The sequence below is a fragment of the Euleptes europaea genome, chromosome 1 (genome assembly GCF_029931775.1).
Source record: "Euleptes europaea isolate rEulEur1 chromosome 1, rEulEur1.hap1, whole genome shotgun sequence".
In the NCBI taxonomy this organism is placed as follows: Eukaryota; Metazoa; Chordata; class Lepidosauria; order Squamata; family Sphaerodactylidae; genus Euleptes; species Euleptes europaea.
This window is the reverse complement of record NC_079312.1, coordinates 20,106,126-20,129,329: the sequence shown is the minus strand read 5'-3', so window position 1 is coordinate 20,129,329 and position 23,204 is coordinate 20,106,126. Positions and strand designations below refer to the sequence as shown.

The 23,204-nt window shown below is 47.2% G+C and overlaps 1 protein-coding gene across 1 annotated transcript in view; it reads left to right on the top strand.

The window, feature by feature from the left end:
- The first annotated feature begins 851 nt into the window (after window positions 1-851).
- The window catches only part of PRRC2A (proline rich coiled-coil 2A), a 54,520-nt gene continuing 32,167 nt past the window's right edge, over window positions 852-23,204 (top strand). The window contains exons 1-11 of the mRNA XM_056844655.1: window positions 852-1,071; window positions 16,949-17,120; window positions 17,499-17,676; window positions 18,070-18,169; window positions 19,235-19,307; window positions 19,697-19,840; window positions 19,989-20,125; window positions 20,384-20,463; window positions 21,347-21,486; window positions 21,662-21,752; window positions 22,203-22,428. Coding sequence (XP_056700633.1) covers window positions 17,009-17,120; window positions 17,499-17,676; window positions 18,070-18,169; window positions 19,235-19,307; window positions 19,697-19,840; window positions 19,989-20,125; window positions 20,384-20,463; window positions 21,347-21,486; window positions 21,662-21,752; window positions 22,203-22,428 — 1,281 coding nt within the window. The 5' untranslated portion in view covers window positions 852-1,071; window positions 16,949-17,008. The remainder of the gene's footprint in view (window positions 1,072-16,948; window positions 17,121-17,498; window positions 17,677-18,069; window positions 18,170-19,234; window positions 19,308-19,696; window positions 19,841-19,988; window positions 20,126-20,383; window positions 20,464-21,346; window positions 21,487-21,661; window positions 21,753-22,202; window positions 22,429-23,204) is intronic.

Sequence of the window (23,204 nt, the reverse complement as noted above, 5' to 3'; positions counted from 1 at the left end):
GCTAATATTGTAATCCTTGTGTAAAGTTCATATAGAGCCACAATCATCGATGGATACGGCCGTTTCAGATCCACAGCAGTGGAAATCTTTCTTCAGTCCTTCTAAAAATTAATATATTACCATCAGTATATAAATATATAGATTATGACTATTAAAAAATGAGTCAATACAATATACTTACAATACAAAAGTGCTGCAAGTATATTGTATTGACTCATTTGTGGATCTGAAACGGCCGTATCCATCGATGATTGTGGCTCTATATGAACTTTACACAAGGATTACAATATTAGCATTCATTTGGTACTCAGTTGAGACCTTTGGAAATTTCTCTACATTTTTTGTGTGAACTGTACATATTGTATATAATTGTGTTGTGTATATGTCACGTATATGGTCTATGTTTCACCTCAGTAGCTTATAAACATTTGCCCTTTGTGTATATACAGTTTCCTGTACTGTTTTTCTAAACCTTTTGGTACGAGTACAGAGGTGGCATTTTTCTCCCCAACCACCTGGAGGTTGGCAACCCTAATAACTGGAGGGGATACTATGAAAAAGAATCCCTCCTAGCACAGCATCGGAGCTTAACGGCTCGGAGCTGCTCTGAAAAAGAAGAAAACCCTTCAATAGTCCTATAAAAATGTTTTTTTAAAAAAAAAACACCACCTTTTCTTTGCAATAAACTGTGCAAATCAAAGCCTTTCCCAGGCATCTCTTCCACCGTCGAATAATTCATGCGCAACCACCAGGCTTCGCCCCACCCCTTGACCTCCCCGAGCCCCGCCCCTTTCACAGTTTGCCACGCCCCTCTCCGGGTTTTGTCCCTTCGCCCTTCCCCTCGCGCTGCGTGCGGAGGCGTGGCTTCACCGCCGCCGCCGGGGCCTGGGACCCGGATGGCCGTTTAGTCGGTGCTTAGACGCCGAGGCTGCCACATCGGGCCTTGGACAAATTACAAAGCAGGGGGGAGGGGGGGGATAGCGTAATCCGCCTCCATCCTCCGCCTGGGACGCCCTTCCGCCCCCGGGAAGCTCGCCTCCGGAGAGAGCGGACCGAGCCCGATCCGACGAGGTGGGTATCGGCTTGGTCGGCCCCCCGGGGAAGCCTGCGCTGGAGCCGCCGGGAAGCGGCGGCGGGAGGGCGGGCCGAGCCGGTAGAACGCTCGGGCCTCCGCCATCTTGTCCCCGGACTGCATCCATTTCTGTGTCTGTTTCCAAGCCGGGCTCGTCCGCCCCTCAGGCTGCGCCTCTGGGCTCTTCCCCCCCCGCCCGCCTCGGCCCTGCCCTCCTTGGTCCTGGTGGGTATTTGCCCCATTGGAGGGCAAATTTGGGGGGGGGACTATTTGTTAGCCCAAAGGGCAGAGAGAAGGAGGGGGGGCTCCTGGCAGGAAGAAGCGCCCCACATTTACTCCAATGGGGGGGGAAACGGTTGGGGGGGGTTGGAAGCGCCATTAAAGGGGGGGGCTGGAACAGGCCTTTCCAGGAACTGGAGGCATAAGAGGTGGGTTTCAATTCCTGCCCCCCTAATTGGGGAGGGGGGCTTCTCTCCCCACCCCCAGGTTCAAGGAACCACTGGAATTTAGGGGAGAGAAATGGCCTAAGTTTAAATGTGGGGGGGGGGGGGTTTGAAACCTCAGGCATTTAATCCTCCTGTATCCGTCCCTATGGCGGTTCATAAATATCGAGGCTATGTTGGGTGAATCTCTCTGCCTTGTGGAAGGGGGGTGTTAATGAGATTGGGGGGGGGACCCAGAAGAGCCTCCCCCCTGCCCAAATTTATATTTCATACCTTTAAAAGATTCCAATCTAAAAATGATGTTTTAATGAAGTTGAGGAGGGATTTTTTTTTTTTTTAAGGGAGAGAGTCGCAGATCTGAATGTCCCTTTCTCCTTTGGTATTTCGTGATTATCGCCCCACCGGTCGTATTTTGTTTCTGGGGCGGGCGGGGGGAGGTTGATCCTTCCCAAAATCAAAGTGCCCCTGGGAAGGTGGGGGGGGGGAATCACCCTCCCCTAGCATACCTTTGGTATCATATCAACATTTGGGATGTTGCAGGAAAGGATACAATGAAGCCAATTTAAGCCCTCTTTTTTAAAAAAAAAAATTTTCAAAGGCCTGTATTTTTACAGAATTGGAGACTGCCACAAGGTAACAAACAGGGAGGGTTTTGATTTGCGTGCGTGTGTGTTTTAAATCTGATATTGTCGTGTCTCCCAGGTTGCAGTAGTTCATTGCTGAAAAATTCAATATTTTTTGGTCTTCCGATTCTCCCTGATGTTTAATACAAACAAACAAAAATGCTAGGAAATATCCAAACCTAGAAGGGGGGGAGGTGTGGCAGGTGTTATATGGTGATGTAAGGCAATTTGGCTATTTGGAGAGGAATGCTAAGCAAACCTTCGCACCGCCCGCTTCAATGCCCAGGAGGTACCGATTCTCCGTTTTGGGGAGAGGATGCCCTAAATCAAGCCAACGTTAACACAATTCACGACACTAGAGTCATGTTAATCGGGAGATGCTGAGGTTCACATTTTTAAAAAACGCCTCTGTATTGCACCTTCAATGAAAAAATCAAAAGCACATTTATTTTATTATTATTATTTAAAAGCAGGGTTTTCTATGGTGCTTGAGAGGCGGCTGTGAACATCTGAAAATCTTGGGCTGATAATTGCCCACGTTGAGGTGGTCTATTTGGACGAATCCAGTCCCTAGGGGAGGGGGAAAATCCCTCTCGCAAAGGGGAGAGAAATTTCTCTCTGAGGGTTGTGCCGAAATAAAGGGTGTGCCTTGGGGAAAGGGGAGAGGAGTTGGTTAATGGGGAAGCCAGGTGCATCTTTTACAGCACTTTAAACAGAAAATCAATTGTGGGGGATGTGGAGAATCCCCACGCCTAGGGTTGGCAAATATTAATGGGCTCCTGAAATCTAGGGTTGTCAGGGTGTACGTGCTGGACTGTTGTTGTTTTTTCAAAAACACACCGCCTGAATTAATTTCGCATAAAAGTAGGGTTCGAATTACCTAGCGTTGTAGCGAGTGGGGTGGGGTGAGGGAGTATGCTGACAGAATCAGGAGCTAATATGGCTCCCTTTTATTTCAGAGCCCGGGTCTCCGATCGGGGTGGTGTGTGAAATGTAAGGTGGTATGTGCAGCAGTGGGCAAGGGGGGGTCAGGCAAGGGGGCCCTCTCCCCCTCCCATCACCTGAAGGTACCCCCTAAAATATCTGATAACAGTGGAAGCCGTCAGCTTTGATGGGTCTCATAACTAGAGCCCTGTCAGGTTTACTTAGGGTATGATGGCGTATGATTTTGCTCCTTGGCTCGAGATAAAATAGCTAAATCCACCATTTGCATTTCAGGGGGAAAGGGGGATTTCTTTCTTCATCTGCATCTCGCCGCGAATGTCTCACGCTTCTAAGTGCCAGTTCAAACCAATGCTGATGATAGTTGTGAGGGCAACTGAGGGGTGCCATCCATTCTTCCATCACCCTGGATTTCAGTTTTGACTTGTTCTTTTTGTGAGCGTGTAGCTGATGGTTTTTTCCTTGCTTGTCTCAACCCTCCCCCCCAAATGGTTGTTGGAAGAAGACCGCCTTCTTTTCATAGTGGTGGAATTTAGGGGCTTTTATTTCTTCATTAAGGTGCCCGCTAGTGTCAGATCTTTGTGGGGAGAGGGTGGGGCTTGGGAGGCTGGCTTTCAAAAACTAGGAGTGCCTTCTCTGTGACTTTACAGCCTGTTTCTCTGATGCAGCTCTGAGATTCTGCAGATAAATTGGCGACGTTAATAATTAATGGGTGCTGATTCAGTATTGGGGTGGCACTGAAATGGGGGGGGGGCGTCTGCGTTTTCCTCTTACCAGCCTAGAAAGAAAGAGAAATAAATGAATAGGAGGTTTAATCGTTTGCATTATTAAACATACCGACTTGCAAACTCATTGTGGATTTATAAAAAAATGGAATAGACAGTGTTGAGAAAATGGGAGGCAATCAAGGGAGGATAGAATGGAGAATTTGTATTCCAGAAGGCTGCATAAATAATGGATTAAAAATTATTAGCTGCTGCTGGTAGGGTGTGCTATATTTAAAACTGGTATTGGCTTGTGTTTTTCTCAGGTGCCATTATATCTGGTTTGTGCAGTGCTGGGGGAATTGGATATCTTAGCTGCCTGTTAAATAACAAAATTATAACAGGGGCTGTTAGCGTTACATTTAGCTGTGCCCTTCCCAAAGGATCTAGGGGATGAACATACCCAGTATGTTAAAACCAGCCATCTTTTAATAAGGAAAAATAGATCAGGCAAGCAATGAATACGTGGTTAAGCGAGGTTTAGATGCTTTTGCATTTTGTGGAGGAGGTGTGGACCCCCCCCAACTACTTTCAGGATTATTTATTTCATTTGTACCCCACCTTTCTCCCGAATGGGGGCCGAGGTGGCCTACATCATGCTCTGTTAAGGATTGGAGATATCATTAACGAAAGTGTTAGATGTTTTGCATTTTGGGCTAACACGATCATACCACTTCACATTGACGTCTTCTGTGCTTTAATAGATTTAAGCGATTCATAAATACAGCGGGTTCTGTGCATGTATTTCCAGGCCCGATCCAGCTGCGTTAAGGTGGTGGATGATCAGATGTTCGTAAGGGGAAGCTAGAATACACCGTTTTCTCCTTAACAACTGGTCGGCACTATTGCTGGTGGTTTGACTGGGCTTCACAAGTGCAGATGAATCAGGCCCGGAGTTCAGTTTGTGTATGACTGCACCTGTCCATCCTGGGTGGTACTGTAGAGTAACAGTTACTTGTACTTTACTGATTTGGACAAAGTTTTTTTTTTCATCTCCAATTTTAGTGTTCTGTATTCTGAAGCATTCTTGCATTTCTTACTCTCTCTAAATCGGGTGGGGGTTTTTGTGGATGGAGGGTTTGAGCATACCTTCAGTTTGCAGGAATATTTACGAGCGAAAAAGATCTTATATGGTTAGTACAGTAACAGTAATTATGAGTTGTGCTTGGATATGGGGGTATGCTGATAGCAGAAAAGTCTCTAGATCCTTTATTCCAATACGATGGCACTTTACAGATAAGCTTGTAATTACGTATAATTATGAGTTAGATGTTAAGAGGCCTCAACTGTGACATGTGTCTGATAATGGAAGATTAACTGCAGCTGGAATTTTAAGTATATTCCTTTCTACATCAGCTGACACCAATTGGCACCTGACCAGAGGTTTGTAGGTTTCTACGTCATTAAAAATATTACCACCTCTGTAAAAATGAATGAGATTGTGAATCTTGGATTCTTAGTGAAATTGCACCCAAAGCGAGCCAACTTCCTGTCTTTTACTCTGTCCCAAAGTGCTTTGTGTAGACCACCTTTCAGGAGATGATCTTGTTACTGATGTGAAATGCAATCTCCTTGCCTGTTGAATCATAGAATCATAGAGTTGGAAGGAACCACCAGGGTCATCTAGTCCAACCCCCCGCACAATGCAGGAAATTCACAACTACTTGCCCCACACACACACACAGTGACCCCTGCTCCATGCCCAGAAGATGGCCAAAAAAAACCAAAAACTCTCCAGGATCTCTGGCCAATCTGGCCTGGATGAAAATTGCTTCCTGACCCCAAAGTGCAATCTGCCATACCCTGGGCATGCAAGAAAGGGCTGCGAGAGCCAAACGCTGAGGCAAACCTTCCCTCCCTCTTATGATCTGCCTAAGGCAGTGGTTCCCAAACTTTTCGGGCCACCACCCCCTTGGTTCCACAAACTCAACCCCAGCGCCCCCTATCCTATAAAAAACATTGCACTAAAGAAGATAATAACAATAAAATTTCAAAACAGTAACAATTAATTGCACATCTATTCAAAATCAAATTAAAACTTTTTAGTTGAAATTTATTCCACAAATCTGATGAACTTGATCCAGTGGTACCAGCTCTTCAAAGTCTGATAAAAAATTCTGATAGTTTCCACCAAATTTGCCAGCATGGTGCCATAGCTTGATCTATTGTAAATTAGTGAACAACACAGTTGAAGGGGCCCACCTCTAGTGCCCCCCTGCTGACCCCTTGCCTCTTAGTGCCCCCCTAGGTAACCCCACTGCTTCCCAAGGGGTGGTACTACCCACTTTGGGAACCATTGGCCTAAGGTCATAGAATCAGCATTGCTGACAGATGGCCATCTAGCCTCTGCTTAAAAACCTTAGTTGCCTCTTAGTTGTTGGGACAAACCTTGCACAAAGGTCTGTTGAAAGCAGAGAACAAAGGGCCAAAATGCATGATACGCCAGTCACAGGATGGTTCAGGGGTGACCTACCTGACTTGCAGCCAGACGTACACTGGGGGAACTCACCTTAGATGGCTCTCATTCGCTTGGCGCTGCAGGGGGCAGTGGGAGCTTCTGGTTTGCTAGGGTCCTAGGTTCAAAGGTCACACTTGCTCTGAAGTGGGGTGGCAAGCAAAGCCTGGTCAGCATTGGGCCCCTTTGGCCCATGCCACCCCACAGGTAGAATTAAAGCCCCTTTCACACGATGGGAGCTGCTTTAGTGGAGGTATGTGGTGCGATCTCACCCCACCGAAGAGTATGTGAAGGGGGGTCTGCCTCTTGGAGGATGAGGTATGCATATTTTCTGCTTGCGGAAGTTAGCAATAAATCCAATATAAAGGTTTTCATGAGAACATACGAAAGGCCATGCTGAATCAGACCAAGGTCCATCAGGTCCAGCAGTCTGTTCTCACAGTGGCCAACCAGGTGCCTGCCGCTAGGAAGCCCACAAACAAGACCACTGCAGCAGCACCATCCTGCCTGTGTTCCACAGCACCTAAGATAATACATGCTCCTCTGATACTAGAGAGAATAGGTATGCAGCATGACTAGTATCCATTCTAACTAATAGCCATGGATACCCCTTTCCTCCATGAACATGTCCCCTCCCCTCTCAAAGCCCTCAAAGTTGGTAGCCATCACCACATCCTGGGGCAGGGAGTTCCACAATTTAACTATGCGTTGTGTGAAAAAATACTTCCTTTTATCTGTTTTGAATCTGTCACCCTCCAGCTTCAACAGATGACCTGGCGTTCTAGTATTATGGGTGAGGGAGAAAAACCTCTCCCTGTCCACTCTCTCCAAACCATGCATAATTTTATAGACCTTTATCATGTCTCCCTTAACCGCTTAATCCTCCCATAACCCTGTTCCTGTGATAGTTTAGGTGGATAAAATGTTCCTGCATGTTACTAAAGGAAGCGCTGTCTTAGATAGTGCAAGGTGTGATGTGTGGTTAATGTGTAGAATTCCCTTCCACATGCAATGTGGTCTAGTCCTTTAAAAAGGATTAGACAAATTCAGGGAGGGTAGGCGTTTAGCGGTGGTAGCTAAAAGGAGCCTTTGTGTTCACAGGCCAACTTCCATATTCCAGATGCTGGAGACAAAAACCGGGGAAAGCTGTTGGCTTCATGCTCTGCTTGCGTACACCCTGAGGGGTCTAGCCGACCACCTATTGGAAGCAAAACGCTGAACTAGATAGTGTGATCCAGCAAGGCGATATTGTGTGGGCCCTTGGTTAAATGTGGTAGTGAGACACGTTTCTGCATTCTTTTGCATGTTATGCCTTTTGCACATTCTCGAGATTCGGTCCGTTAGACTCCACGCTAGCCTGACTTCAGATTGTTTGGCAACTGAAGATCTGGGAGAGGACTGTGTGGGTTGAAAAATCCTTCCACAGCTTTTCTGTTTTCCCTTGGGTTGTTCAGACTACATGTTACAGTGAACTGGGCCAAATCCTAGCATGAAGGAAAGGAAACTACACCTAGACAGTATCCTAAAGGCACATTGTTTTGGGCATACTCATGGGGGACCTGTGTGAAGATGTAAGAATGAGCCAAGGTGTTGTTTGTGTGTCTGTTCTTATATGTTCTGTATTTCTCTGGAGATTATTAATTATTCTTTGAATTTTCTCATTTTTGTCTTTGAGCATTTTTGTCTTAGCCCATGGGAAAGTTTTCCTGTTCGAGCCCCATAGAAGTGAATGGGCCTTGAACAAAAGAACTGTCCACTGGTTTATTCCTGTAGTGTTCCTGCTTTGGAACCCAGCGCTGGGCTGGATTAGGTTTCCAGATATTGAACCTGTTCGCTGCTTTGTTAAGATACAAAGGTGGGTCTTCCAGTAAAGCAAACCCCCTGACTTTGCAAGCTGTTTAAGGGAGGCGATGGCAGACATTTGCATTTTCTTGTGTAATGTCTGGATTTTTGGCATCCTACTGTCAGTTGTAGTTGCAGGGTTAAGCCCAAACGTTACGATTCCAAATAGGTAACCAACTGCTGTCAAGGTCATGTTAATGACAGACCAGCTTTCAGTGGAAAGAAAGGTCTGTTGGGAATAGCCGTCAGAACCCATGATGTCGAAATACCAGATAAAGATGTCCATTTATTTCCTCCTTAAAAATAGGATGCATTTTGAAATAACCGTACCTTTCATGCATGCACAGGCTTGTATTCTGAGGTACAAGAACTTTGCTCTTCTGACTGCCCTTAACCATTTGTGTGGACATCTTTCCTGCTTACCTGTTATGCTCAAAGCCTGAAGTTCTTCTGAGTTGATACTAGCTAATGACTGTTGGCATTGGGCAGGTCTAACCCCCTCCCATCCATGCCCTTTGTTGAGGCCAGGCAGACTGGGAGGTGCAGAGAACTGGGTCTGCTCCTATCCACATAGCCCTATAGTGGATTCTGGTTTTCTGGTCACGTAACGATGTGGCAGAATGCTGGAAGTGTGGGGTGGATATCAGGAATTGGCTTTCCCTTGAATAGACGACCGTGCCTAGTTGGCATGTTTTGCTCTGGATCTTTTAGATTTGTAGAAAAATCGCTTTTCACAGAGGAGTCAAAATATGGTAAAATATGGGGGTGGTAAGTGAGCTCTGAGGAAAAGTCAGGGAGCCACGTAAGGCAGAGGGCTTTGGCTGTATACACGTTGGACTTAAATGAAGGTGACCTTTGTTTGAATCCCCACAAAGCTTGCAGGGTGGTCTTAGGCCAGTCACTGTCTCTCAGTGCTACCCGCCCCACAAGATCATTGCAAAAAGCATGTGCAGAACTGCCCCCGAGACCTTCAGAAGCAGAGTGGGATTTTTTAAAACCTGCCAAGTGGAGCCTTTTTAAACATAGAGGCAGAGAACGTTGGGCCTAGAGAGGCTGGCCAAAAGTTGCGCTGAGCCTGTGATACTGGAGGTCGTGAATGGAAAGGCTGTGGAGCCCCAAAAGGTACAGACGTTCTGCCTTTTCAACTCTGGGTTTGGCTTGCAGCCCCTGCAAAACGTGGTTCTTAATGTCTTTCTGCAATCACAAATGTTATCGCCCTCAACAGGTTACTCAAAAAGCCATGCCAGGAGAATCTCCATGAATCTGTCTGCATAGATCTGTCATTCTGCATAGGTGGGCTTGCAGAAAATGAAGAGGCTGCCTGATATTACTGGCCTGATATTCGTCTGTAGCTGCTGCTGACATGAGGCTGTTTGCATTTCGATCAAAGAATGTACTTTTTTTTTCTTTGGGGAGTGCCTTTGTTTGCTTTCCTTTAATGGGCTGTTGAGTGGTAAGGGTAAGAGAAACCCAATCTAGCGGCTGGCAGTTGCAGTCTAACTCTCTTTAATTCCGATGTGGATGTGACTCCATCATGGCTCAAAACGGTTCTCAGGGCAGCTGATGGCAGGCGTACTAAGAACAGAATTGGAAGCGCACCCCAGTTGAAAGCAACAAAATAAACAAAAAAGGCCATAACTTCACCAAGGCAGGGACTTATGAGGCGTTCCATTCCCAAAGCCTTTTGAAACGGATCAGCTCTTTGCGTTTTCTGACAGCGAAGAGCTTCTGGCAAAAGCCATCCTACATTCTGAATTCTAAAATCGATGCCACAACGGGGCGGAGGGGAGGCCTACTCACGCTTGCCAATCTTAACACCAAACAGCAGGGCATAGAGCACAGGCTCGTGATGACTTAAGTGAAGACGGAGCCTTGCTGTATTCTAGCCCTTTGATGGCCATGCTAGGGAAAGTGGGAATCTCTTCCACAAGGCGCACGTTGACAAATTGCGCCATTGCCAGTGATTTTTCAGTTTCTCGCAGCGGCCCAGAGCAAGCATTTCTGTTATAAGTACAGCTTCACCTGCTCAGCATAATGGCATTGTCACTTACACGTACACTCGTGCAATTGCCACAGAATAGCCAGACCACATTAAATTGATGAGCTTGGGATTTGCTCCAGAGACGGCAGAATGAATGGCTTTGCAGGGCGCGTGCTGCCCGCTGCAGAAAAAGCATCTCAATCTAGGCAGTTTCCTAATGTCACACACTTACACACTAGTCTCTCCAGGAGAGTCTTGATGAGCAGCTTTCTTGTTAGTGCCTCCAGAGTCTGTCTGTAGTTCGGTCAGCCCGGGTTTGTTCCGTAGCGTGCCCAGATCGCTGTGACATTGGAGCAGACGGGGTGACGGCGCAGGCCTTGACAAATCCAGGTCGCCATCGTGCCTTCGGATTTGTTTGTGGCTCCTGGGGCTCTGGCCTTGCAAGCTGTGAAATCGTATTAAGCAGTAGAGGCTGTGAAAATCAAGGCCTCCGAGGGATTGCCTTAGTTAGTACCGTACATCCCTTGCTGGAGACGGGGCTGTAGTTTGATGAAACAGCTGTTCCCAAGCCTTGGGTGGTAGGTTTTTGTTATTTTTTAACATGAGACCCTGAAGCCCTCACATACATGTGCTAGTTTCCCTTCCAATAATCCTTGCTTCTCTGTGACACTGAAATCTTCCTGATCTCTCTCCCCCTCCAACTCATTGCAAGGCAAATGACCATTGCCCAATGGCAGAGCACACATATTGAATGGTGAGGAGGTCCTCAGCTTCTCCAGAGCTTGAAAAATAAGACTGAGTCGATGGCTCGCCATGTCCCCAACTTGGCCATTTTGCTGCAACCCAGGATGGTGTGAAATGCGCTCTTTGTGATAATAGCTGTAAGGGTTTGTTCTGTTCCTGCCTTCTGCCAGGTGAGTGCCAGAGCCCCTTGCTGTTACAGGTGGGGGCCTGTCCTTGCCCACGTTGCCAAAATCCTGCCCTCCTAGCCGTGAGGCCATGGGCACCCTGTTGTCTCAGTTCCTTTGATGGTGGATCCAAAGAGGAAACCAAGTAGGGCACATCCTGATAGGGAAGCGTTGCAGGTTGGGGAATGGTTTGCCCCAGGCCAGGGTGGGTTAACATCAGGTTTTTAAAAAATTGGTTTAAAAAAAAAATCACTTTTTTTGCATCTTTAAAAAAGCTTCAGTTATATTACGTGTGGCTTCTAACGTTTTGATTTAAAATGAAATCTGAACTGTATACGAACAAGTTAAGCTCTACAGTTATCTGTTTAAGTTCGGTTTGTGACCCTCCCATCAGGCGTACTAAATTAAAACCTGATTTTCTGTGTGGAAGAAAATGCCACAAGGGAAAATATTTTATTTCCTTTTTTAAAAAAAATTTTTATTATTTTTCTATACTAATTACACAAAGTATTCAACAATCAATATAGGTAAACATCAGAGTATAAATTCTAATAAACAATTGTTGAAAATACATACATATATAGATAAAAAATAAAATATAAAGACTTCCCCTACACCTCCCTCAATCTTGTCATTTATTTGTAATCTCCTTTGTTTAAGATTCTAATCCTAATATTATATATATATATATATAGAGAGAGAGAGAGAGAGAGAGAGAGAGAGAGAGAGAGATTATTTAACATTACTCATAATCTAAGTATTTACTATTTCATTTATCTATATTCAAATAAAGAAAATAAAAATAATAATAAAGAACAGAAATAAAAAGCACTATTTTTATAATAAAAGATAGATTAGATAATAAGTATCATTTTTAACTTCCTTTGAGAATGAATATCATTATAATTCCTCCATTTCTCCCACATATCTAATAAGTATCAGTTATGTTAATGCCATTAATTATTCTGTTTTTGTCAAAGCCAAGCCACTTAATCAGTCCTTTTTAATTAAACCCCGAGAAAGACTAAACCCTTTGACCCAGTCTCTTTATCTTAAATTTCCAGCATCTTCCTCTTTTTCCCAGTAGCTTTAAACGTCGAAGGGCATCCATGGAAGTTGTTAGTGCAATTCCCTCTGTGAAAATTGATGGGGGATAGTAAATCTGCAGCATATTTCCTTCCATCCCTAAGGCAAGAAGAAAAATCCCGGTATTTCCAGCTTTTTGCCCTTTTAAATTCTCCCAGTTGACTTTGAAAAGTTCATCAGGTAAATCATACAAACAAAAGTCAAAGTCTCTTACATTCATATCCATGGTTGTCAATTGGGTTGGTTCAATTTCTTCTTGCAGATGTATATCCTTTGGTAGTCCTTCATAGCTCTCCATCTCCTTTGCAGAATTTAATTCTTCTTTGAATGGTTTGTCGTTTGGGGAGCTTCCTTCTCTCATCTCTGATCTCATTGTCATAATTCGGTCCTTTATATCCTTGAGATCTCCCAAAATTACATCCAGTTTCCGATTGACAAGTTCGTAGATATTGTTTGTCAGAGAGACTAGTCGATCCATGAATTTAGTCTCACTTTCCATGGTTGCTACTTTTGGTAGTTCGTTGAGGTTTAATTTGTAAAATCCGGACAGGTATACGTTGTGATTTGTAAAGTGGTGTTACAGGGGACAGGATATAAGGTCGCACGCCTGCCGTTCCTTCCTTTTGCCTAGGAACTTGGGAAGTATTTGCCAGTTACACAGTGATGCCACACATCCGGTCTCAAATCCCGTAGTATTCTCGCGATGGCAGACGATAGCTGATGCTTCCGGATAAGACGTGGCTTGAAAATTTGTTTACTCAGAAAAGCTTCCTCCCAGAAGTGGGGGGGAATCTGCTCGTCCCTCCCCTTTACACTTCTGAGTTTTTGATTGGTGGCTATAACGTCATTCAAAACGTCCCAATTGTTATGTCTATCCACCGATCAATTTGATTAAGATCCTGCCGGCTTATCCAATATTTTTAAATGTCAAAGAGTCATCCAAACTTCAGATGGGGAGATACGGATTCTATAGATATTTTTTCCACTCCTTCAGAACTTCCAATTCCAGGTAAAACGAAAGAGTTCTTGTTACTTACTCAGATTTTAGAAGAGTAGGTATTCTTGCTTATGTATCGTTGCTTAGATGGTAATAGGTAGGGGAGGTAGGTAAAGGTCCCCTGTGCAAATACCGGGTCATTACTGACCCATAGGGTGACGTCACATCCTGACGTTTCCAAGGCAGACTTTGTTTGCGGGGTGGTTTGCCAGTGCCTTCCCCAGTCATCCTCCCTTTACCCCCAGCAAGCTGGGTACTCATTTCACCGACCTCGAAAGGATGGAAGGCTGAGTCAACCTTGAGCCGGCTACCTGAAACCGACTTCCGTCGGGATCAAACTCAGGTCGCGAGCAGAGCTTTCGACTGCAGTACTGCAGCTTAACACTCTGCGCCACGGGGAGAGCTGAGCCTAATTCCAGAGAGACGTTCGCGGCAATGGTTTCCCCTCAGGCCAGGCGGGCCCTCCGTGGGCAGCAGGGGAGATCCTGTTTCCCAATCCACTATTTAGGATCGGGTAGGGGTGCAGGATTACACCCCAGATTCGAACGAATCTTGGTTCCCTTGGGAGCCCCCAAGAGACGTGGTGCTCAGCTCAGCGTCCTTAGCGGAAGTCCGGAAAATATTTTATTTCAGAGGCCGGTGTTAGAAACCAGTGGGTTGTATATTTATCGTAGTGGCAAATTATGCATCTTTATGATGCTTTCAACCCAATGGTATGAGCGCCGACTTTCAATCTCATGGACAGGTGCTGTTTTGTCCATTAATTACCAGCCTTCCTTTTGGAAAGTTCTGGGCGTGGAGCCTTTGATCCAGTGCATTTAACTCTGTATTGGGCTGTGGCCCTTGAGTATAAGTAATTGTTGCTTACCATCCTTGCGTGTGAACCCAGAGCCAGCCAGAAATCCATTAATTTCACAAATTACACACAGTTTTTAAGCAGATATAATTGTGTAGTTCTGGAGGCTTGTAGACTGCAGTTATTTACAGAATGTTCCCTCCACCTGTCAACCAAAGGTTAACCATGATCAGAATATCTGCATTACACTCCTAGGTATATATGTATAAACTCTCTCTCACACACACTCACGTTCCAGAAAAGCATGAATTAAAGTAGTAAACCTGTTTCTTTATCAATCTTTTGATTCCCCAGTTGCCTGACAAAATAACCATAAAACAATGAACACTCAACCATTGTGCAAAATTGGGGGAGGGGAGGAGAAGCCAACAGTTTGAAAATCTAGAACTATTTTGCAGGGTGATAGAAAACCAGCACGAAAGTTAACAGTTCGATTTGGAAGCATAAAACCAACACGAGGCCATCAAAAATCAGATCAGTGTAAAAAGCCGAAGCAGGAGTGTTTCTGTGTGTGTTAAGTGCCGTCAAGTCGCTTCCGACTCATGGCAACCCTATGAATGAAAGTCCTCCAAAATGTCCTATCTTTGACAGCCTTGCTCAGATCCTGCAAATTGAAGGCTGTGGCTTCCTTTATTGAGTCCATCCATCTCTTGTTGGGTCTTCCTCTTTTCCTGCTGCCCTCACCTTTTCCTAGCATGACTATCTTTTCCAGTGACTCTTGTCTTCTCATGATGTGGCCAAAATACGATAGCCTACGATAGTTTAGTCTTTTTAGCTTCTAGGGTCAGTTCAGGCTTGATTTGATCTATAACCCACTGATTTGTTTTTTTGGCAGTCCACGGAATCCGTAACACTCTCCTCCAACACCACATTTCAAAGGAATCTATTTTCTTCCTATCAGCTTTCTTCACTGTCCAGCTTTCACACCCATACATAGTAATAGGGAATACAATGGCATGAATTAATCTAGTCTTGGTGGCCAGTGACACATCCTTACAGTTCAAAATATTTTTTCTACTGAAGTTTATACCTTGTGGTTTTATGTATGCTTGTTAGTTGCCTTGAATGTAGGCAAGTTCGGTAACAGATCTTTTATAACAAATAGTACAGTCCAGATTTGGAGGGTGGCTTTGATTTGATATGAAGCCAAGGGGAAGCACGGCATCTTTAGCAAAGCCAAGTAAAACATCGTAAAGAGGTGAGCAAACTTTTGAGTTCAGGCTGCTGAGCAAATTCAGGAGGAGGAGGAGAGGCAGGAGTTGCAACTAACACCTGGTGGGAAGCGCCCATCTGCAGTGTGCTCTCGTGAGATTTCAGTCATGATTTAAATGGCCCTGATTTCAGTCTGTGTGCCTTCTTGGTGTGGTCCTGGCTTAGAAGTTCTGGCTGCTCTCCTTTGTGCTTAATATGGCACACGTACCTGATTTGGTTTCCCTTTATTGCTATGAACTTAGCAAGCTGGTTGGTTTGTCACTCGTAGGACCTCAAGTTTGGATGGGTTGTAAAGTTGTAACGGCTGATAAGTTCGAAGGTCAGGGTAAATCCAGGTATTCTTTGAGAAAGGGGGCAGTTTGCTGTTGTTTGGAGCAAGCTGCTTATGGGCTAGGTGCGGAGTGGGATATTGAGAGGCATTTGCTCCCCAGTCAGGGGCAGGGCATGTGGAGCAGGATGAGCCATTTCAGGGGTCAGGAATCAGAATCCCAGGGGCCCTGACCAGCTAGAGCAGCCTGCCTTGGTGCTGCTAAATGCTACCAGTTTGGGTCTCCCAAGACTTTGGAGGTGAGCGATATTTTGGGTATAGTTGCAGTACTAGGCTGCAAGAGGAGCATATCTTCCATAAGAGGACTGGTAAGTAATCCTCAGCAGACCTTTGAGTGAAAGGGGAGCCAGCGTGGTGTAGTGGTTAAGAGTAGTGGTTTGGAGTGGTGGACTTCAATCTGGAGAACCGGGTTTGATTCCGCACTCCTCCACATGAGCGGCGGATGCTAATCTGGTGAACTGGGCTGGTTTCCCCACTCCCACACATGAAGCCAGCTGGGTGACCTTGGGCTAGTCACAGTTCTCTCTGAACACTCAGCCCCACCTGCCTCACAAGGTGTCTCTTGGGGGGGAAGGTGTTTGTAAGCCGGTTTGATTCTTCCTTAAGTGGTAGAGAAAGTCAGCATATAAAAACCAACTCTTCTTCTAGTCCTAACCCATTCCTGATAACTATTGCTAATCCTGTTTATAGAGAAGGCTGATCATAATAAATTTGATCAGTTGGCTGGTCAAAGATTGGACAGATGTTTAAAGCATTAATTGGGTGTAAACATAACAGAGGGAGGTTTATGCTAAGGGGAAGTTAACTTTTACAGAATGTATTTATTGATAAAAATATTTATAGCCCACCTTTCCCTTGTGACTGCATATAGTTTCACATTAAAACCATATAATACAGTAAAATCCTATTAAGGGACACCTCCCCAGAACTCCTGTAGCTCAAACACTATGCACAGCTCTAGCAAATAAAACCAGTCTTTGTAGAGTCACCTTAGAAAATAAAATCTAAATTATTCTGTTTATGGCAATCACATGCTATGCAAATATGTGCCAATAATATTTAGGTGATTGAGTTGCGTTTGCCTTTTTTTTGTGGTTGTTGTTGTTGCTGAAAACATAGGGACACACCAGTGAAATTCAACATTAGTTTTTAAACGAGATTGTTAGAGACAGGAAGTACCATACCTGAGGCAGTTCCTGTGTAGAACAGTGGTCCTCTAACCTCTCCCAACAAACAACGATGTTCTGGCGCGGGTAAAATCATGGGCTGCCACTGGCCTAGAGACATTCCTGGCCTCATGAACTGCGACCTGTACAGATTCTTAGATGGCCTGATGAGTCTGAGTTGGAATTGGTGGGCTGTATTAAAATGGGGGCTGTCCATCGCTCGTGGACAAGGCCTCACCTTTCCTTCCTCTCACTCTCCCCTCTCCTTTCCAGCAGAGGCACGTTTCGTGGGGAGCCAGGAGGAACCATCGTACTCAATGACCTTACAGCGCAATGTCAGATCGTTTGGGGCAAACAGCAAAGGGGAAGGATGGAAAAAAGTATTCGTCACTCAACCTGTTTGATACATACAAGGGCAAGTCCTTAGAGATCCAGAAACCCACAGGTACGGCTGCTGGTGTGTTGGGGTGTGTGTGTGCTCGCAAATGGCTTCCTTACATCCTGGTCTCAAAGGAGGAGGACGCAGCTGCTGTGATGAACCTGCTTAGTCTCTGATGCCTTGGTGATGGAACTCGCAGCGCCCTGAGCAGCTCCCCCCACCTTGAGTTGATCCCATTCCACCCTTTCGGGGCTTATGCAGTGGGGCCATTGAGGGGCACTGTGCTGCAGCAAGGCTGATCCTGCGTCAAGCAGGGAGTTGGACTAGATAGCCTGTATGGCCCCTTCCAACTCTGTGATTCTATAAGGAGGGCAGGGGTCGGGAAGGGGGATTGCAGCAATATCCCAAGTCTGCCTCTAACCTTTGCTCCTCACTCCCCCGCAGTCACTCCCCGCCATGGCTTGCAGAGTCTCGGTAAGGTTGCCATTGCCCGGCGCATGCCACCCCCTGCGAACCTGCCGAGCTTAAAAGCGGAGAACAAAGGCAATGACCCCAATGTCTCACTAGTGCCGAAAGACGGGACAGGATGGGCAAGCAAGCAGGAACAGCCAGACCCAAAGAGGTAAGCAGAAGCCCCAGAGGGGCCAGGCGAGCCTCCAAGCGGTGGTTTGGAGTGGTGGACTCTGATCTGGAGAACCGGGTTCGATTCCCCACTCCTCCACATGAGCGGCGGGGACTAGTCCGGTGAACTGGATTTGTTTCCCCGCTCCTACAGACGAAGCCAGCTGGGTGACCTTGGGCTAGTCACACTCTCTCAGCCCCACCTACCTCACAGGGTGTCTGTTGTGGGGAGGGGAAGGGAAGGTGATTGTAAGCCGGTTTGATTCTCCCTTAAGTGGTAGAGAAAGTTGGCATCTAAAAACCAAATCTCCTCCTCTTCCTCTTCCTGCCTCTCCTCCTTCTTATTTGCCCCTCTGGTTCATGTTCTTCACACCACCCTACCTTTTGTCTCCAGTACCGATGTCTCGACAGCTCAGCCGCCGGAATCGCAGTCGCCGCCGGCTTCACAGACGCCTGCCTCAAACCCACCGAAACGACCCCCAACAGCCCCCGAGGTAAGCCTTGGGCAGTAATGTGGGAACTGGAGAAGCCCTGGTAGAGTCTTCCCTCGTCCTTCAGCTGTTGAGTTTCTTAACGTTCACGCTGTAACGGTAACCGAACAGACTGCTGTTTTACAGGCAAGCAGGACTGTTGGCCACCGGCACACCCCCTTCCAGATATTCTGCGCTCGTATTATTATTTTATATTTATAGCATTCTTTTTCCTGCTGATCTGGGACCTGAAGATTGTGCCTCTTTGATTTCAGCAGAAGCTCCCATTTTTGGTCTCTGTTTGCGGTAGCTGATTGAGTGTGCTCGTGTGGCTTAGGTGTTTGTTAAAGCAATAGCTATGGAGGACCATGAGAGATTAGGAGGTTTCAGCACCCTGAAATTCCCTCCTGAAAGACTAGATTCTGCCGGGGGGTGGGGGTTACTGCATATCTGCATAGGTCTGCTTTAACCTAGTTCTGTTTTTATTTAAAGTTCATTTGAATTTTTTCATTTGTCTTTACGTAGTTCAGAAAGCCAGAAGGCTTTATCAATGCTTGCAGTCAAGGCTCACAAAGACATCAGAAGGGGCAAGGATTCCCCAGTCGTGCCTCATATTTCTGCCTCTCCCTACTGTGTGTGAAATGTTTTTGATCCACCAGTGTGCATTTCTCAGGATATCCTAGTCAGCCTCGTGTGGTTGACCAAGAGCATCAGTGTGATGTAGTGGTTGGAGTGTTGGATCTGGGAGAAACAGGTTCGAATTCCACCACCACCACACTGTGGAAGCTTGCTGGGTGACCCTGAGCCAGTCACACACACTCAGTCTAACCTACCTCACAGGATCGTTGTGAGGATTACATTGAGGAGAGGATAACGAAGTAACCTGCTTTGGGTCCCCATTGGGGGAGAGAGGCAGGGTATAAATGAAATAAATACGAAGCCACAAGATCAAAAAGCAAGGGTTTCTTTGTTTTTTGTTTTAATTAAAGCAATGCTCCTCTAAACTCTGCTGGGGTTGTCGATTACTCCTGGTTGGTAAGAAAGCAGCAGGAAGGTTTGTTGCTCAGCCTTGTTTCCTCCCTCTTTCAGAATCCCCCTACAGTAGCAAGCGGGGTAAAGTCTTGGGCACAGGCCAGCGTTACCCATGGAGCGCAAGGAGATGGTAAGCGGCATTGAAACTAACTTTGTCTAACGCTGGAAGTGGAATTTGGTGAGGGGTGGGGTCAGTAAAGATCTGCTGCTGTTTGCAGGGTGCTGCAGTGGCTGTTTCCAGAGTGAGTCCCTTTGCAGCAGCCCTCGCATCCGGTAGTCTTTACAGGGCCTTGAGTTGTGAATGGTTTGCTGAACACCAGTAGGGGAAAGTTAACACAAGAGATGTCTACAAGAATTGCTGGAAGGCTGTCCCCATTTTTGTCCAGTCCCATTTCAGCATCAGTCCCCCAAGTCTTGGGCCACTGCCTCCTGTATTTAAAAAAACAAAACAAAAAACAGCAGTCCTCCAGAGGGGTAGGAATTGAGACTCATGGGGTTTTTTCTTCCTCTGGTGTCAAGGTGGAAAGGGATCAAGCCTACTGTCGCGATTCTCTCGCGAGGAATTTCCGACCCTGCAGGCGGCTGGCGACCAGGACAAAGCTGGCAAAGAAAAGGACACTACCGATGCGTCGTATGGGCCCGGACCAAACCTCCGCCCCCAGAGTGAGTGTGGGGGGGTCAAGTTGAGGGGGCAGCTCTGTCTTGCCCTGGGGCAACAGGGAGGCCTTACTCACAGACCTCAGCCAGGATGGCACAGAACGTCTTGTGGCTTGCTATTAATTCTCTCCTTCCCCTGCCCTTCTCTTTGCAGACGCAACCAGTTGGCGGGATGGAGGCGGGCGGGGCGCCGACGGGGAGCTGCTGCCTGAGGATGGGCGGGCCGGGGTCGGCATGCAGCCCAACGTCCCGCCTCAGTTCCCTCCTTACCGGGGGATGATGCCGCCATTTGTAAGTATGCTTGGGGCCGCAGGGCGGTGCTTGGGGGAGGGGGTTCTGGTGCCGCCGCCTTTGTTGTCGAAGACCTGCCACCCACCCTCTGGAATAATAGGGGTGGTGGGTGAAAGCAGGAGCGATAGTAGATTTGAAAGGCTGCAGGGATGGGAAGGGAGGAACTTCCTTTGTGGGTTCGAGGGCAGCAGACACACATGATGGCAGAAGGGTGCTGCTGGGCCCCACTGTAAACCAAGTCCTCCTTCTTCATCACAGATGTATCCCCCGTACCTCCCGTTCCCGCCTCCGTACGGGCCACAGGGCCCGTACCGCTACCCCACAGCGGAAGCACAGAGGTAAGTGCTTAAGGGGCACGCAGGGATTTTGGGAAAGGCATATATGGAAGGGCTGAGCATGGGCGAGGGAGGGCAGGGTGCTGGAGACCACGGAAGCAGGGGCCAGGGTTGCTTGTGGGCGAATGCTACAGCGTAGCCTCGAGATTTCAAAGCTTTCTGCACCCATTTCTTTTACACCTTTCTAGCTCTGATGAGGGTGGGTGAAGGACAGCCCTCAGCCGCACTCATTCTCTTGAGAAACACAGTGGTGGGATGAGGCAGATCAGCAAAGAGGAGTAGAGTAGGCAGTGGAGCCCATAAGGTGAAAGATATCCCAGACAGGCAGTGTCCTTCAGTGGCGGATTGGGTCTAAAAGTATTGGTTGCCAGGAGACAAAGGACCCACAACTATAAGGCTAGAATTTGATTTTTATTAATTTTTATTTTTAACATATTGTCTAATGTTTAAGGGGACCCACTTGCCATCAGGCAAGCTAACACAATGGCCAGTCCGTCACTGGTGTCCTTCCTCGCCCTGAGTTGCATGTGCAGAAATGAGGGAATCGTTCCCTTGATCTCTCCCATCAGCCAACCCAACAAGAAGGGGACACTCAACTGGCTGAAAATCTGTAGGGCAATACTCAAGACTGATTGTGGAGGAACTTCTCCAGTATTTGCTGCTGCGACTTTAAATCCCTGATCTGCCTCCTTTTTGCTCATTGTCTTACCTTTAACTTCTTCAAGGAAAGACAGAGGGCTGGGAGGGGGGAGGTCCCTTGTGGGCAGACTTTGCTTCATGTCGCTTGATCTCCTGTTTCTTCTAGTGTGTGCTACACCAGAGACATTTTGGCTGGGTAGCAACAGGGAGGCAGAGACAGGGCTCCTTCTAATTTCTACTCGCTCAGGTTCCAGAGGGTCCCGGGACCCCGCCCCTCACAACCTCCGCTGCGCTTGCCGGAGCCGGTGAGCAGGCCGCCCGTCCTCAAGCAGGATGACCTGAAAGAGTTTGATGAACTGGACCAGGAGAACGATGAAGGCTGGGCAGGTGATTGGCGGGCTTTTCCTGGAGGGGGCGTAGTCTGGTAGCCTCACCTCAGCGCTCTGGAGTTTGTCTACTGTCCCTTCAGGTCCAGGGGGCTCCCAAAGGGGGTCTGGCCTCCGGGATGCTGTCCGTCAGTCCTCAGCCTCAGTCTGAATCCGCCAGTGTCTTTCTCCCTCAGGAGCCCACGAAGAAGTGGACTACACTGAGAAGCTGAAATTCAGCGATGAAGAAGATGGGAAAGATTCTGACGAAGAAGCCACTGAGAACCGGTGAGAATGTGTCAGTGGGGCATTGCCCGTGACTTTCCCACAGAATGAGCATCCAGGGCGTCGGATCTGTGGACCCTTGAGGTCAGAGGAGCTCTCAGCAGTGTGGGGAGTCTCCTCTCGGAACACTGCTTTCCTCAGCTGCTACGTCTGTGAAGGACGCTGCAGTCTGGATTTATCATTAGTTCTTGTTATCCTGACTCCATGCAATGCATCCAGCTAGGCCTGTCCAACATCAGAGCCAGCGTGCTGTAGTGGTTAAGAGCGGTGGACTCCGGAGAACCGGGTTCAGTTCCCCACTCCTTCACATGAAACCTGCTGGGTGACCTTGGGCCAGTCACAGTTCTCTCAGAACTCTTTCAGCCCCACCTACCTCACAAGGTGTCTGTTGTGGGGAGGGGAAGGGAAAGAGATTGTAACCTTCAACCTTCCTTCCTCCTCTGTCCCTGCAAGGAACGATGAGGCCTCTGGCCCTGAAAGCCAACTGTCGGCCCCAGAAACAAAGAAGGCCGGAACCCCGAAAGAGGATCAGCCTCCCGTGAGGCTGGCCTGGGCTGAAAACTCACGTTCCCAAGAGGGCACCAAAGAGCCACCGCCACCCTCCCCTGCGGCCCGGCCCCCGCCTCCACCACCTCCCCCGCCCAACCGGGGCAACTGGGGGCAACCCAATGACTTCATGGTGAGTCTTCAAGGGCTTGGGGAAGCTTGACAGATGCAGTTCAGAAAGAAGTGTTAGTGGTTAGAGCAAGGAAGGCTGAGTTCCTGCATAGTATCAAGAGGCAAAAGATCAAATTGCGATAGAGTCCACGTCATGCTGAATCTCCAGGTGAAAGAACCAAAAGCCTTTGTATTGTACCTGATTCCAGTCTGGAAAGGGCATCTCGTAGATGACCTGCCTGTGAATTGTCCTTATAACAAATGCACTTGAGACTTGAAGCCAGTGGCGTGTAGTGGTTAAGAGCAGTGGTTTGAAGCGGTGGATGCTAATTAGGCTAACTGGGTTGGTTTTCTCACTCTTACACATGAAGCCAGCTGGGTGTCCTTGGGCTAGTCACAGCTCTCTTAGCCCCACCTACCTCACAGGGTGTCTGCTGTGGGGGTGATTGTAAGCCGGTTTGATTCTTCCTTAAGTGGTAGAGAAAGTCAGCATAAAAAACCAACTCCTCTTCTTAAAAACATGACCCTTCATTGGTAAAGCTGTTTCTTGGCGGTGACTCTTCACGCTCCAGAATGGGGGCTCATGAGATATCAGACGCTCTTCCAGATACAAATGGAAAACGTCAATGTTGGGTCGAAGGCTTCTCTGTAACTTCTGATCAGTTAGTTTTCTGTGGGGTGGGGGGAGAAGGTTAAGCTAGAACCCTTCCTACTATAACCACCCTTCCAAGTGGAGAGGGTAGGGTGTATGCATGGAAGAACATTTGACTATATGAGGTCTCCCCCACCCCCGATTTC